A 15,626-nucleotide genomic window follows, 5' to 3' on the forward strand; every position below is an offset into this window, starting at 1 on the left:
GCCAGACAGCCATGAGTGAGCAGCGCCTCAGACCACATCATAGTCCCGATGGAGAAACAGACAGAGAGAGAAAGGAACTTGTCCAAGGCCACAGAGCTATTACCTGGCTGAACTGCAGCACGGAGCTGCATCTCCTACATCCTGAGTTTGTGCTTGAGGTATGAGACCATCCTCTCCCTTTGCTGCAAATGAATATTCAGGTGGATATGACACAGCTAGCTTGGGAATTCACGACATATGCTGGGGCCAGGAGTTGCTTCATCTATTTAGTGTCCATCTGTTCATAGCCCACATAAATCCTTTAACGCTAGGACTCTGAAGGAGCGATGTTCCTCCTCCTCATGAATTGCCCTGGGTAAGGAAACAAGGTTACAACTTCTGGACACCGTGGAGCACCCCTTCCCTTCATCTGTGGCCCCATCTCACTCCAGCCCATGTCCCACCCCTCAAAGCTCACCCACCCTTCCTAGTATACACACTGGCACTTTGAAGACATTCCTCCACTCTTGGGGGAAGCCATGGTCCCTTTTCCTACCCTCCCCATCGGCAGCTGGTGTGCCCTTTAACACTGCTTTAGGCTCCATGTCTGGAGCTGCCCATTCCCCTCAGCTCTGCTTTGGGTTCCTGTCATCTTCATGGTAGGCCTGAGAAGCAAGGGAAGGCAGGGCTCTCTGGCTTGGTGAAGAGGAGTGTAAACCAGTCATTCCCTCAAACCATGAAGCCTTGTGCCCTCCCCTAGGCTTCTGCACAACCATGGCTCTGCCAGGACTGAAATTACAGTAAGGGAGTCAGCTCAGCCCTTCACTGCCCCGCACATTTACACTGCAGGGGCTGCAACTCAGGCAGCCATGCCTGAGTGAGCTTTAAACCAGCTAGTTCAGGGGCTGCTAGGGTAGCCAGGGCAGTATAGAGCTTAGCTTGGGATGAAACCTTGCTCAGGAGCCTGGGTCAGTGTTTTGGTGGCAAGACTGTGCTGGACATCCTGCATCCAGAGTTATACTGCATGTGGTACCCCAGCGAGCCAGAGTAAAGGGAGCTCGGTTCAGTGACACAAGCTGCACTTGTCTGCATTACACTGCATGCCATTGTTCCCTACCGAAGCCCATCAAGAGGCCCCAGGAACCTGACAGTATGGGACAAGGCCCATAATGTCTCAGTACAACATGTCCTTAGGGAACATGCATTGCTTTAGTGGTGTTGTGTGCGTGCGTGCATGTGTGTGTGTGCGTGTGCGTGTGTGTGTGTGCATGTGTAGAGGTTGCAGAGTGTGTGACTGACATCAGACATCTCTACCTGGAGAGCAGCATGAGTTGGCGGTGTGGACACTATGCCAGGAACACACAAACTCACCTTTCCTTGATGATCGTCCATCTCTCTGTCTGGAAAATGGAGACCATGGTGCCTTTATGAGACGCTCAGGTACTAAATATTATCACAACAGACAAGCTGTTATTGTGACTCAGGCCAGAAGAGCTCATCAGAGTGAGTCCCAGACAGTCACCAACCAAAGTAATGTAGTGAGTGGTGCAGGCCCATAGCCAGACCCACAAGCTCATTGTTCGTTCATGGAGAACAGTCCCAGAGCTCTGCTTTCTGAGAAAACCAGGCTTGGCTGCAGCTGGAGGTGGTGCTGCACCTGGCTGTTTCATTTTTTGCCCTCCAACCTGTGCAGCTGTTGGAGAAGGGAAGATACACAATATTTCTGGAGTTCCTATGAGACAAATACCTGACCCTCAGCAAGTGAGGAACACAGGCCTCTGCCTCACACAACTCAGCTTGAAGAGTTACTTCAGCTGTACGGTGCCCCCATGTCCACACACAGCTGCTGACATCGCAGCCCCTTGCCTCACATGAAGATGTCTGTTCATCTACTTTCATGCTCAGGAGCATCCAAGGGTTTCCTTGGTACTTTGCTCCCCATGTGCCTATTGTTTCTCAGCATGCCAGCTCGTGGCCACATATTTCCCACTTCTGCTTAAGCTGAACCTACCTCGTGACTGAAGCAGCAGCCAGGCTCCAGGGCTGTTTGCTGGGCACCTTTCACCAAGCACTGAATGCATTTGTTTAAAGATCTGTGTTGCTAATCTGAAATGGTTAGCCTAAGGGGGGCTGGAGGAGTCTCCACCCAATGACAATCACAAGCCTTGTTAAAGTCAGTACATGTGTCAAGCACTCTTTTGGTGCGTCTACCCAAAACACTTTACTGTGCAGTAAACTACTTGATGGCCCAGTAAAGTATCACTGCGTAACCATGCACGGGAGCTACTGCACAAGAGATTAGTCTACTGCACAGTTTTCTACCACCTGTACATACCCTAATGTTATGTATACCTGTGAACACTGTGGCAGGACCGGCAAGGCTCATATTTACAGCCACAAGAGAAAATGCACCATCAGTCAGTAGAATAACTGCAATGTCCACCATTACTCACTGATGAACAGATGCCACATAGCTATTCCGCAGTAGCACACAATTACACAGCTGACAGGGAGCAAATTACTCTCCATCAACCCAGGGAGCAGGAGAACAATCCCTTCCCTCAAAAGCTGTCTGTTGCCAGGGCTAGCTCTGATTGTGGGGCTGGGGCAGGGATGATGTCCCCTTGTCCCTGCAGCAGGCAGCTTCTGGCCCCTGCTGACATCAGGAGCTGGCGTGGGGGGGTGGGCAAGGACCTAGCTGCTGTGGGGACAGCAGATATTCATTGTACCCGCGCGGGCTCCACAACCAGCGTGGGGGTTGGACAGCAGTCAGCTGCCTGGGGCAGGGGTGGGAGGCAACTGCCCTGGAGGCAGAACAGCTCCCCCCACCCTCCCTGGAGCCAAGGCCCAACATAGGTGTTCTTTCCAGCCCGGGGCTGGCACCCAGGGGAGCCTAGAGCTCCCGCTGGCTGCTATATAGTAGCAGATCTGGGCCCTGAACCGCTCCCATTGGGAGCAAATTTGCTCTAGACGGAGGCATTTGCACACTCAGGAAAAGCTTATTGTGCAGTATTATACTGTGCAGTAAGCTTTCTGAGCATTAATTTCATGTGTCGATGTGCCCTCTGAGGCTGAATGGAAGTTGACAGACAAGTGCAGACCACCTGAGGAACTAGCCAGGGTAATTCAAAGGGATTGGCAGGGGTTTGCCAGGTCGCAGGCAGAAAGGTGTATGACGATGGCCACTGGTGGCGTGTGCTGGAAGAAGAAAGCCTGGAGAAGGAGATGTGAGTGTGACCCTGAGAGAAAGAAGAGAGATGGGACTCCTTGCTCACAGAGTACACTGGAGTGACAGACTGGGGGATTTTTGAAACAGAAAGCTGCCTGCTGGCTTGTTTGTTTGTAACATGTTCTAGAAAATAGGGGTCTGTGTGCATATGAACAGGATGATGCCAAGAATTAACCTGACTCGTATCAATTTCTCATCCTAATGGTAATAACCCAGAAAGGCCCTAAACGTTGGAGAGGCAAGGATTACTTTGGGTGCTATTTTTTATTGGACCAACTGTGCAGCAGTTAGGCAAGGGCTTTTGAATGCAAGACATTCCTCATTAGGTCTTGCAGTCTTGTTTAACTCTACCACACAGTTGATCCAGTAAAAGAGATCACCCTAAGTAATCCTTGCTTCTTGCATAATTTCTGGACCATCACAGCTACATCACTCTTACACTACTTAAATATTGGCTAATAGTGACTTCAGGCCAGCTATGACATATCTAAAAGGATAGGAATGGATACAATGCTAAGGGACATCTGTCAGCATGCATAGTAATTTTGGAGGTGTCTATTCCTGGTTCCCCACTGACGCACCTAAATTGTCAGGCTATGAACAATAAAAAATGAGGTGCTCAATATTTTTGGACCTTTTGGGACCCTGTCTATTGCACAGTACAAATCTTTCTCCTGTTTCATGCTCTGGCTCTGGTCCAGTACCATAAGACAAGGGTGCCCAGTTAGGGGGGTGCCCTCCTGAAAGGGAAAAACCAGGTGCTGGTGTAGTTTTTCCAGTGAAACCAGCCCTTCCCCAGTCAGAGCACAGCTGGAGGTACAAGACTGTGTGTGGTCATGGCTTTAGCAAGAAGCTAATATTCCCTGTTATTTAGCCTTGCCCATGGTATGTCTCTGGCCTTTTGGACCTGGTTTAGTCCTAGAGCCTTGCCCCATGATACAATCCCCTTTGTTGGGTAGATCCCAGGTTGTTCTGTCCTCACACCTCTTGCTGGATGCGAGGGGGCATGGATCATATTCCTATCACCCTGAGAGTGGAAGGGGTATGCTGACACTGGCTCAGCAGCTGGGGCTCCATACTGTGATATCGGTCATTTTAAAGAGAGTGAAGGATGGTTCAGTACTCAGAGAGAAGAATTTCAATGAAAAATGCAGCTTTTGTCAGAAATTATGTGAATGTTTCCATAGGTGGTGTTGCCCCCCCCGCCCCAATAGTCTAGGGGGTGCTGTGCTGCTCGAAGTTCTGCTGATTTCATTGGACGCGAAAGAGAGGCTCAGACTCTTATGTAATCAACACAAATCTTGGAGAATATTGACATCTTAGCCCAAATCACATTTCTCTTTACTAAAATATTTTCTGTGGTTTCAGTTGGATTGCAGGTCTCAGGGATTTTCTTCACTTTCCATCTTAAGGTGTCACATAGCATTACGTGTGCTGTGGAATTGAGAGTGATGTAAAACATGACGACAATCGTGGTCTTTCAGGTTTCAGTGCTCGTTTGTCTGTTTTAGCTTTAGTTTTTCTTGATTTTTCACTTTAAAAAAATTATGAACCAGCAAACAGCTTGTAACATTACTCCTACAGAATCACTGACACTCCAGCATCTCTTCTTTCAAAAAATATCACAAAAATATTTTGTAGGTTTCAGTTTGTGCATTTCCTTTTCTGGGGATCTCATATGAAATGGGGTTGAGTTTGGTGAATCATTGACTCATAAATATAGAAATATATGTCTGGAAGGGACCTCAAGAGGTCATCTAGGCCAACCTCCTGCTTAGACAGAATTATCCCTGTCTAAATCATTTGAGTCAGGCATTTCTCTAATCTGCTCGTAACATTTTCCAAAGATGGAGATTTCACGGTCTCATAGGGATCCTCCAACACCCCCCACTCCGCTCCCTACAGATGCAGAATTGATCTATGTGTGTGCATGTGTGTAGAAATTGTTCACAGTATGTACATACACACTTTTTATGCATGCACACACATATTTCAGTATATTTTTATCCCTGTCTTAGTTAGGATGTAGCCAAATGCTTCGTACACTTAGCACCTGTCAGTTGCTAATGCAGGGTAGATAACTCAACATATATTAGATCAATCATCTCAGAAACCCAGTGGGCAATACAGGCCCAGCTCAGACAAACAAATATAGCCATGGAGCAGCTGTCTCAGAAATAAGTCAGAAGTCCTTTGAGAGCTGACAAAATAATCAATGGTGAAGAAAAACTCATTGCCCACCTAGGTACCAAAATAGGCGGCCACACTTCTAAAACAGCATATTGGACAGGGAATGATTTTTTAAAAATCTGGCTGCCAGTTTCATCCTGAATCTTACAAGGGATCCTCCCTGGGATGGGAACTGTCTGGACCAGGGGTGGCCAGTCTGCAACATGGGCAACCTCTGTTTGTGGCACACAACAGATGGGAAGGGGACAGGCAGCACAGTGACAGATAGAGCAGGGAGCAGAAGCAAAGCAACAGGTAGGCAAAGGGATTGGAGTGGTACATAGGAACATGAAGGATTGATTTGTGGCACAACTGCCCCCCGAAAATGGACCCCACTGGCAAGTTGGCCGGACCTTGTATTCATTTATCCTTTGAGCAATTAACAAGTTTATCACAGATATTCTGAAGTTCTCTGCCGGCTGCTTAAGTCACTTAGCAAAGGTGGGACAGATTGTATGCTCCGAAGTATGGTATTGCATTGTTATTGGTACAGGTTTACGATGAACTGCTGACAGGTGGATCTGGTGGACAGAAGTCTCCCAATGCCATTGCTGGTGGGTTATTGGGCTCAGAGCTGGTAAGGACAGATTGTGGAGTCACCACTGCTCAGTCACTGCCTGGAATTTGGTCTCACCATGCATCATTGTGCATTTGGTGCCCAGTTCTCAGCCTTATGTTGACTCAGCTGTAGTGGGCTCAGATCAAGCAAGGTCCTATACTTGCCTGGCAAGGGAAACACCATAACCACTGAGGTGGTCTTCCTAGTTGCACCCAGGGATGACCGCTCTCCTGGCCTGGGGATAGTACTTGCCAAGGTAATGTATAGTAAACCTCCCACTAAGCTGCTGAAGTGGGAAGGTCTTGGCTTTATACTAACTTTATGGAAATGAGGGACTCCTCCCTAACTTACTCCTGCAGCCTGATGGCTGAGGGCAAGCCAAACTCGGGGGTATCCAAACCCCAGGCTGGCTTAGGCTTGCAAGGAGGATGCCTGCCAGAGGTTTTGGAAACGTCTGAAGCCCTAGGTAGGGGTGGAAGATGTTTGCCAGTAGTACGGCCACTTGCGGTTCTGGACTGAGTCACGGATTTGGAATTTGCTTTGGCTAATGTGTCTTGGCATACGGAAAATTTAAATAAATAAAAACAAAACAAAACAAAAAAAATTTGGTGCCCAGTCCCACCAGGTTATAGATGTCAGATCCTCCAGTGTCCAGCCCAGCTTGGGCAGACACTCACACTCCATCCACCCCAGCCACCTCAATACTTCCTCAGCAGCTAGTGTCTTCTGGATTCAGGTTGTCTTAGGCCTGATGAGATTTTCCAGTAGCAGCTGTACACTGCTTCACAAGGGCTTCTGCTCCACGCTGAGGGACCTAGCATTTTGTCCTAGGAAAAATCCTCTTCTTGTCCGCAGCTTAGACATTTCTAGGGGCACTGAGCTAAGCGCTAGTCAGCTCCTGTTTCATACTGAGTGCTCTGTGACTGTCATGTACACAGTAATTCACATGCTGTCTGTATTAGCGTGCAGTATTCTCTGAGGGCTGGGTCCTATTGGAAGGGAACCAGAAAGAAGGTCTCTCGGGGATTCTCTTCTCTTGTTGGATAATTGCTGTTCGCACTTGGGGCTTAGTTATTTCAATGCAAGGTGGTGAAATTAAGGGCTGGGCCTCACCCCTGCTGGAGCTGAACCACCAAAATCTATTTACAGTATTTCCCAGCTTTGGGTATTTTAGTGTGTGTAACTCTCATCATTTCACAGTAAGGGTATGCTGCTTGCATATCATGTCACTTTTTTTTTTTTACTACCGAAAGCAAGATAGAGAGATCAACAGAAAGAAGAAGAAAGAGAGAGAAAAAGAGAAAGAGAGGCGTTTTCGTTCAAAATAACTCTTCAGAGACTGGCCCCCCACTCTACAAAAAGGGAGACAAAAATTGAGCAAGGGTTTCTGCACACAGAATTGCAGCAAGTTATCCTACATGGGTGACATGAAAACCCACTAAGTTAAACCCAGTGTAGAAGGTGAGGGGGTTTCTCTGATTTCAGATTAACCAGACTGCTTCTCTTTTTGAGTAGTTTAGAAACAGTTGAGCTTGATACTGAAAGCCAACCCAAAGAAGATCATCCACTCATAGATTTGCGCAGGCACAATTAAGGTAAAGTGAACACCAAGGCTTGTTCCGGTGCAAGTTTGGGTATGAGCCAGTTCTCAGAAGGCCTCTGATTTTTGAGGCCTATCCCAATAACCCTCTGCCCTGCTAGACTTCCCACCATGTTGGGCTGGATCCCTAATGATGCACCTCCCTTAAAGGATGTGAGCACGGCTGTATTTTGTAGCTTTAACCTTTCTTAGGGCCCATTTAAATCCAATGCCTTGCCAGATGTATCACTCTCCCTGCATGGGGTACAGGAGGCCTGGGGGCCTGATTTGAGGCTCTGATGTCACTAGATGTCAATTCACCCAATAAGTGGGTACAGCTGCACTCAGCATGTCTGCACCTGTTTCTGTTTGCAGCTTTAGTCCTGAGAGGCTAAGAGAGCCCAAGATCATGTAGGAAGCCTGTGGCACAGCCTTGAATGGGCTCTTGCAAGTCCTGGACTAGAACCCTAAGCACTATACCCTTCAGCTTCTCCCTCTGGATTATAAAAATGACAATTAAAGGGGCCTATGCCTTGTCCCCTCTGATTACAGGCCACTATCTGTCCAAAAGACTCTGCAAGAGGGTCTGCTCTGACCTCTTTCTTCACCTGCAGCCACAAAGTCCACAACAAAACTCTACAGTGTGCCAGGGATAAAGAGAAGCACAGTCAAGGGCTCCATCAATGTCCTGGCACTGCAGTGGAAGGAATTTTTGGTGGTTAATATATGCTTAAGTGATCCTAGCAAGGTGACAATGCTCCACACTACAGGGGCAAGCAGTCCTCCTAAACACATCTTCTCTTCCCCACTGCCATCCTGCTAGCCAATACCAGAGACCTCCTGGCCAGGGCTCCTCTGTCACAGACAGCTCTGCAGGGCTCCAGCCCTGAACTACTGACACAGGAAGGGACTACTCAGAAAAGACTGTCACCTGTAGCTCACTTTTCTATAGGCGAACAGGGGCCTGAAGATCACTCCTTCTCACCATTCCTTCCAGCAGAAAGACAGCTCCTACCACTGAGGGTAGCTGCCATCATTTCAGGGCACCCCTGGGAGCAGTGATATGCTTCCAGCTCCCTTTTTGTCATGTCCTGTAGCACCACATGCCCCTAGTCTCACACCAATGGAGCTGGTAAGAGCACTTCAAGTGGCTCAATTGAAGCATAAGTTGTAGCTCTCTAGTTCTCTCTTCCACGCTTCATGGAGATGAGGAACCAGTGAATCCCTGGATTCTGTAACAAGGTTCAGTGAGAGGTGTATCACCTCCCACCAAGCGCATACAGCTAAAACCATCCTCACTTAGGAGGCACCTTATCCCTCCACCTGATCCAGTGCAGGCTGCCAGCTGAGATATCTTCATACCAACCCTCCTGGGCCCTTCTGCACTCAGGAAATATGCTGGTAGAAGCATCAGTCAAGTCTGGCCAGATGCCCACATGTATGGAGGGGAATCCCTAGGAGGTGCCCCACAGGAGTTCAGTGCCCTGATACAGGAGAGGCCGAGGCACGGGGCTAGGCCTGGAGTTTGCCTGGTGCTGCACCATGCCAGTTGACTACTTACCGCCCGCTGTACTGCAGTACAGGCTGGGCCAGGGAGGCTGGATTAGCCAGAACTGGAAGGACTTCTCTGGGCAGATTCTACCTACCTCAGCACCTCCATGCCTCCTGCCCCTAGCACCTGCTCCTCCATGTGCATGGACAAAACAGAGGCAAGGAGGGGAGATGTTTCCAAGGAGGGTTTTATTGGGAAGGTCCTGTCCATAATAAATAGAGCTACACTACACTGAGACCAGCACAGAACGACTTCACAGCAGGAGCCATGGCCATGGCCACAGCCACAGCCCTGGGGCAGAAGCTTCCACATCACCCAGGGTGCCTGTAGGGCTTGCTTTCCATTGGCTGCTGCCCACAAGCTAAATTTTTGTTTTTAGAGACACTGCCTTGCTTTCCACCCTTTGCTCATCCATCTGCCAGATCTGCATTTTTGTAGTCTTTGTGAACTTCCCTCTCTTGTCCCCTGTACCTGGTGTTCCTCCTCAGCAGGGCCTTGGACAGAACAAAACACCTCCAGGGCATTGGAGGTCCCAGAGGGGACAAGAAGAGGCAGAGGGCAGTCCTACCCTATTCCCAAAGCTTGGATCAAGCCATGGAAAGAAATGGGAGGAACAGCAGGTCTGTCAATCACCACTGCCAGCCAATAGAGAAGGAGCAAAGAGGTGTGATACCAGGGATGGGGCAGGAGTGCAATCTCAGTAGATGCTAGGGGTGGTCAGGGTGCTGACTGTGGTGCATCTCGGGGGGAGGAATCAGAGGAGATGCCTTCCAGTCACTGCGTCAAGGCCTGGATAATGTCCTTCACCAGCATGGTGCCGATCACCATCTTCTCACTGTTGACAGTCAGTTGTGCCAGGGCTCCCTCCTTTTTCTCCAGGGTGATGAGGACAAGGCTCCCACTGGTCACTGTCTTGGCAGCAAACCTGTTTGCAGGGAACAACAAGGGGCACTGAGCGCACGATGAACAGGGATGAGGAGGCAGGTGCTTGGGGAGGGGAGACATCAAGGCTAGGCACTGGGCCACTGGCCATCTCTTGTGATGCTCCAGCAGCTGGAGCTGGGGCAGCACTGGTCAAGGGAGGCCTGGGGCTGGGAAAGACTCTCTGCTGTGTGCAGGGTGAACTGAATGCCACTTGTAGTCCCACTCCTGGTGGTGACAGGTCCAGACAATCCAGAACTTGGTGCCTGACTACGGGCCCAAAAAGCACGACTCCAGTGGCCTGAAGCCCCCATCCAGGGCACAGGAATAGCCCGTGTTGGCCCACAGCACCCAAGCTGTAAAGGTACACAGCTTGCTTTGCTTGGCTTTTAGTTATAGGCATCACTGGTTGCAGGGAGTTGGCATCTCCTACTGAGTCAATGATCAGGGTGCAGAGCTCCAGAACTGACATTCAGGCCCTTTGAGTTTATTTTATGGTAAGGGACCAGCCCTGTTTCTTAGACCCCCTCATCTGGCTTCACCAGCGAGCGCTGCTAGGATGGAGGGCATGGTGCCACTCAGCTGCTGTCCACTGATGTCACTGTACAGAGAGAGGCTTGAGTCAGGGACAGGGATGAGTCTGTAAAGAGCACCTAAACCAGGATGATTTGGTCCCAAGCTAGTGCAATGCGTGTTGTTTTGGGCAGTCACTTTGGGCCTGGCTCTGGTTTTACAGAAACATGTCATGGAGAGGGGAAGTCTTCTCTATTAGAGTAGGGCACTGGCCTTAGGCTTGGAAGACCCAGGCTCAAATCTGTACCTATCACAGACTCCGTTTGTGCCCTTGGATAAGTTCATTAGGGCCTGTGTACAATGGAGAGGCTGCATGGTCTGGTTGGGTCATTTCCCAACACACCCCAGCCCCCTGCTCCCACACTCCAAGCCTGGAAACATGGCAGAGAAACCGTTCCAGAAGGGGTTAGCAGCTCTGGTCACTCATACCCCAGACCTTGGCTTCTGTGGCAGCCCACCCCCCAGCCTTTGTCAGCAAGAGGCTGCAAGTCTGCCTCCTGGTCAAACACCAACCACTGGGAAGCTCTCCCATCCCAGGCGGCCGAGCAGAGCGGGGCTCATGAGAAGGCCAATGGGTTGTGCCACCTCGAGACAATGGGGCATGAAGCGCTGTGCTCAGAGGGTTGGCACCAGCTCAGCAGAGAGCAGGGCAAGGGGGCACAGTGCCATGGGTGAAGGGTCTGGCTGCATGGATACATGTGTGTGCAACTCTCAGTCACTCAGACTCCCCCAGCTGTGGCTTTAATCACACACATAGGCCAAGGAGTGGCTTTGGCAGACACACAAAGGCCTTTTGGCTCCAAAAGCATAGGTCTGTAGTTTTGGATCTTTCTCCCCCTTTACCTGTACTCGTTGTCCGCCCCGCAGGGCACGCGGCTGACATTAGCTGCTGAAGTCACTCGCTGGACGATTGTGTGGTCACTCTGGCATGTCTCTGGCAATGTCAGCTTCTCCGTGATCTCGCTCATGCCTGTCAGCTTCCCTGAAGAAGGGGATGGGGAAAATGGGGAACAAAGGAACATAGGACTGGGAGGCACCTCCTAAGTCATCACATCTCGTCCTCTGGTGTTGTCGGCACCATGTCAGGCAACTCCCTTCACACTCCTCACAGCCCTCCCTCCTTGATAAACTCTGGGAAGACTGTTCCAGAACCTCACTGCCCTGATGGTTAGAAACCTTCTTCTAATTTCCAGCACAAAGATATTCATGGCCACTTTATACCCATTTGTTCCTGTGCCAATTTGTCCTTTAGCTTAATTAGTTCTTCCTCCCTCCCTGGTGTTTACTGCCCTGATTTATTTATAGCAGCAATCTTCCTCTCTCAGTTGGGCTAAGCAAACCAGGCTTTTATTCTCCTCACACAAGACAAGTTCTCCCTTCCACATATCGTTCGAGCCACCCTCTTCTGCACACATGTTCCAGTCTGAGCCCATCTTTCATGAATGCTGGCGACCAGTGTTGCCTAGTTTCTCAGGGGAGGTCTTACTAACACCTTGTCTAATGGTACAAATATGTCCCTCTCTCTACTGGAAATGCCTTCTCTGGCACATGCAGGATCCAACTGGTAGTATGTTCACCACCGTATTACATTGGCGATTGATAATGCCGTGACTTACTTGTACACCCCAGTCTTTCTACTCTGTCATTACCAGCCGATGGGCTCCCAGATCACATCAGATGAGCTTCTTGTACATGACCTTGCACCTGGTGTCACTGAACTTCACCTCATCATTACTCCTCCAGTCCTCAAGAGCACCCAGCTTTTCCTGTAAGGTATCGCAATCCCCTTCTATATGGATGATGGCTCCCAACCTTGTGTAAATCAGCAAGCTTTATCAGTGTGCCTCCATCACATGCCAAAATCATTAATGGATACATCAAAGCTGGGCCCCAAAGCCAATCCTTGCAGGATATTATCTATCACGTCACTCCAGCCTGGTATGCCCACTTCAGCACAACCTCCTGGCATCTGCTCTCTAGCCCGTTCCTCACATAAAAATGCCAAATCTAAAATAGCACTGCCTCGGGTTGTTCCAACAACTACGCGGTGCGGAGTTCAGTCAGCTACCCCAGCCGGGAATACCTGGACCCTGGCATTATTAGTAGTGTTTTGTTCTCTGGTTTATATCAGGAAAGGTGTAGTCTCTCCTTGTGACACCTTCCCTGAAGTACTTATTTCTCTAACAACATGGCAGAGTCAGCTGCAGGCAGCTCCAGAGATGGACTGAGCTGAGATGGTCCCTGCTAATCCTCCTTAAAGGGCTAGAGCCAAGGTGTTTTGTTGCCTTTAGATCCTAAAGGCCCAATTCCAGTCGCAGGTGGCTCAGGATTTAGCCCTGGAGAGAAAAAACTGCCTAGGCCTTTTAAAACATGAATGAGAACAACTTGGGAGGCCCAAACCAGCTGTCCTGTCTGCCTAGCAGAGGGTTCAGTGTGCCTCTCCCAGAAAGGCCTGGTGTTAAAATCCCAGCTGGCGTGACAACTACTTTAGCAGCTGCACGTTGAACCAGCTCCATGTACCAAGACATGCCTGGCTTGGCAGAGAAACCAGCTGGGCTCTCTTTGCCTGTGCCATGGCCTGTGACAAGATATCTCTAATGAAGATGCAGCTACTAGGGTAGGTAATGATGCAAGAGGCAGGCTGTGATCCTGCAGACTTGTGTGCTCCGATGCGGGGACTGGGCAGCACTTGGCAGAGGGTGGGAGCTGTTTCTAGGCACCCTTTGGAAGAGCTGCCATGATGTCTTTAGCTCTTTCCATGGGGGAATCACAGAGGTGTCACAGACTCCACAGCCACATGCAACACGGCAGGCCTGGCTGCACATGTACACTGACGCTCAGACTGATTTCTAACACATGCAACACTGTGAGCGCCACTAGGAAGCTCACAAGCTACTTAGAGACACACTACTCCTACACAGAAGAGCTACCTCAGGGGATGCCAATCATGAGTACCCCAGAGTCTGTAAGAAAATCTTTCTGGGCCTAAAAATCCCCAACTCAACCTCCTGGTGGCTGAAATGAGTGGGGATGGAAACATCCTTCCTTCAGAGCCCAAGACTGCTTCACAGACTAGCAGGAGAGTTGGCACCCTGCCACAGGGCATAGCAACCTTCCCAGTACCCTAATCACTCTGGGTTTGACACGACGCTGCAACCCCTGCTTTGACCATCCTGCACCTTGTTATGGAGAGAGCAGTCCCTGGAGATGTCCTCCTCAGCAGGGGCTGGAACCCAGGCCCTGGCACCAGAGTGGGGGCAGGCTCACCCACACTGTGGTCCTAGGATCAGGTTCACCATGGCTGCCATTCTCACCAGCGAAGAATGGACTGATGCGCTCCCACACTGCCTGAGCAGAGCCCTTGCTGTCCAAGATCCCCCTACCTGCAGCACACCCTCACCCCAAGAAGCTCCCTAGCCTCCAATCCCCAGACAGTGGTACACAGCTGCCTGGAGCAGGGGGCACTCCTTCCTGCCCACCATGGTGCTCAGCTCAGACCCTGCAGCAGGAGGCTTGGATTGCATCCGAGCCCCTTACCCCACAGTACCACTGGGATTCAGCAGTGAAGCTTGACTTGCTAAGGATCTGGCTTGCTGAGGCTCAGCCAGGAGGGTGGGCTGTAGGACAGGAAACCTGCAGTTGCATGGAGGGGAGGCAGGCGTCTGGCTGGGCATGTGGTGAGGGCACAGCAGGCTGGGGAGACAGTCATTCCCAGCCTCGAGAAAGTAGGCAGAGCCCAGTTGCTTTGGGTACTAAAACTGGTTTAGTGAGAATAGTTCTTGCCCAGACCCCAGGAGGGTAGGGACTGACCAACTCTTCTCTCTGTACACAGGGAGGCCTCTAGGAGCCCCCTCAGCATACGCGGCCCTTGGAGAAAGAGAGGCAGGCACTGTGAAGTGGTGGGTGTGGGTTCTGACACTCAAGGGGTTACCATGCCTCATGAGCCAATGCCTTAGTGGGCAAGGGTATGGCCAGCCCCATGCAGGAGGGTTGGGCCCTAAAGCAACTCAGGGGGATTCTGGCTTCAGCTGTTCTGGAGTCCGAAGGGAAGTGAAGGTGGCGTGTGGGACAGAGGATACACTGCAATGGGACAGGTATTAGGAAAAGGCTCAGGACTGGGGAGATGGCTACCCCCAGTTCTGCTCCCCTGCATCCTTCATGCCTACAGGCCTGACACTGGCCCAATCCTGATCCAGCCAGCACCACCATGCCATTCCCATGGACAGGAACCCTCTCCTCTGCTCAGACACATGCACCTAGCAGTGCCTCCCTGGGCCATGCAGCCAGGCAGAACTAGAGCCGCCTCCATGACTCTGGGCTCCCCACACCCCTTCCTTCCAGAGAGGTGGGTGGGAAAAGGGTATGCTAAGGGCCCAGCAGGCCTCCTGCCCTCTGCTCATGCAGGGTCCTACAGCCCTTGCACAGGCAGATGCCTGGGCTGGCAGGAGACTTGGAGGTGGGGGTCTCTCCACTCTGCCACACACAGGGGGTGCCTTGCAGCACGGTTCAAATTTGGCTCTTCCCTGTCCCAAGCGTGTCTACCCCTACAGTGAGCTCTGCTGTCCTGGGACTGCCCTCCAGAGCTGGGAAGGGAAATGATTTCTCCCCTTCCCCTGCCCAACTCAAAGGGGAGGCTGCTAGGATCTGTAACGCTCCCTCAGGCTGGGCTGCTCTTGGGCTGTATATGCCCAGGTGCCATATGCCCAGCCAGGAGGTGGATGCTGTGGGGCTCCAAGCAGGGCAGCTGGTCTCCTGGGACCACCTGTCAGCATCTGGGGTTGAGAGAATAGCAGTGTCTGGGCATCTGCCTGACTCCACAGCTTTCCCACCCCCAAGCCTGGCCCATCTCTCCAAGTACCCCGTGCCCATCTGTGCTGAAGTCTTTTATTTTCCTAGGCCCATGCAGGCAGCTGACCTAGGCTGGGTTTGGCATGCAGCCAGAGTTGTCTGCAGAGATGGAAAATGGCTAAGAGCAAAGCCAAAGCAGACAGGAGTGTGGCTGGAT

General features: G+C 50.8%; 1 protein-coding gene across 6 annotated transcripts in view; it reads right to left on the minus strand.

Annotated features, from left to right (window-relative positions):
* Positions 1–4,537: 4,537 nt before the first annotated feature.
* AP3B2 (adaptor related protein complex 3 subunit beta 2) overlaps positions 4,538–15,626 on the minus strand; it is a 59,419-nt gene continuing 48,330 nt past the window's right edge. For all 6 annotated transcript variants that reach the window (XM_090028842.1, XM_090028841.1, XM_090028840.1 and 3 more), the window contains 2 exons: positions 11,465–11,603; positions 4,538–10,052 (listed from right to left, as the gene is read on the minus strand). In XM_090028842.1, the coding sequence (XP_089884968.1) occupies positions 9,902–10,052; positions 11,465–11,603 (290 nt within the window). In that variant the 3' untranslated portion in view covers positions 4,538–9,901. The remainder of the gene's footprint in view (positions 10,053–11,464; positions 11,604–15,626) is intronic.

The sequence above is a fragment of the Crocodylus siamensis genome, chromosome 15 (genome assembly GCF_052110815.1).
Source record: "Crocodylus siamensis isolate JL-2025a chromosome 15, ASM5211081v1, whole genome shotgun sequence".
Lineage (NCBI taxonomy): Eukaryota > Metazoa > Chordata > Crocodylia > Crocodylidae > Crocodylus > Crocodylus siamensis.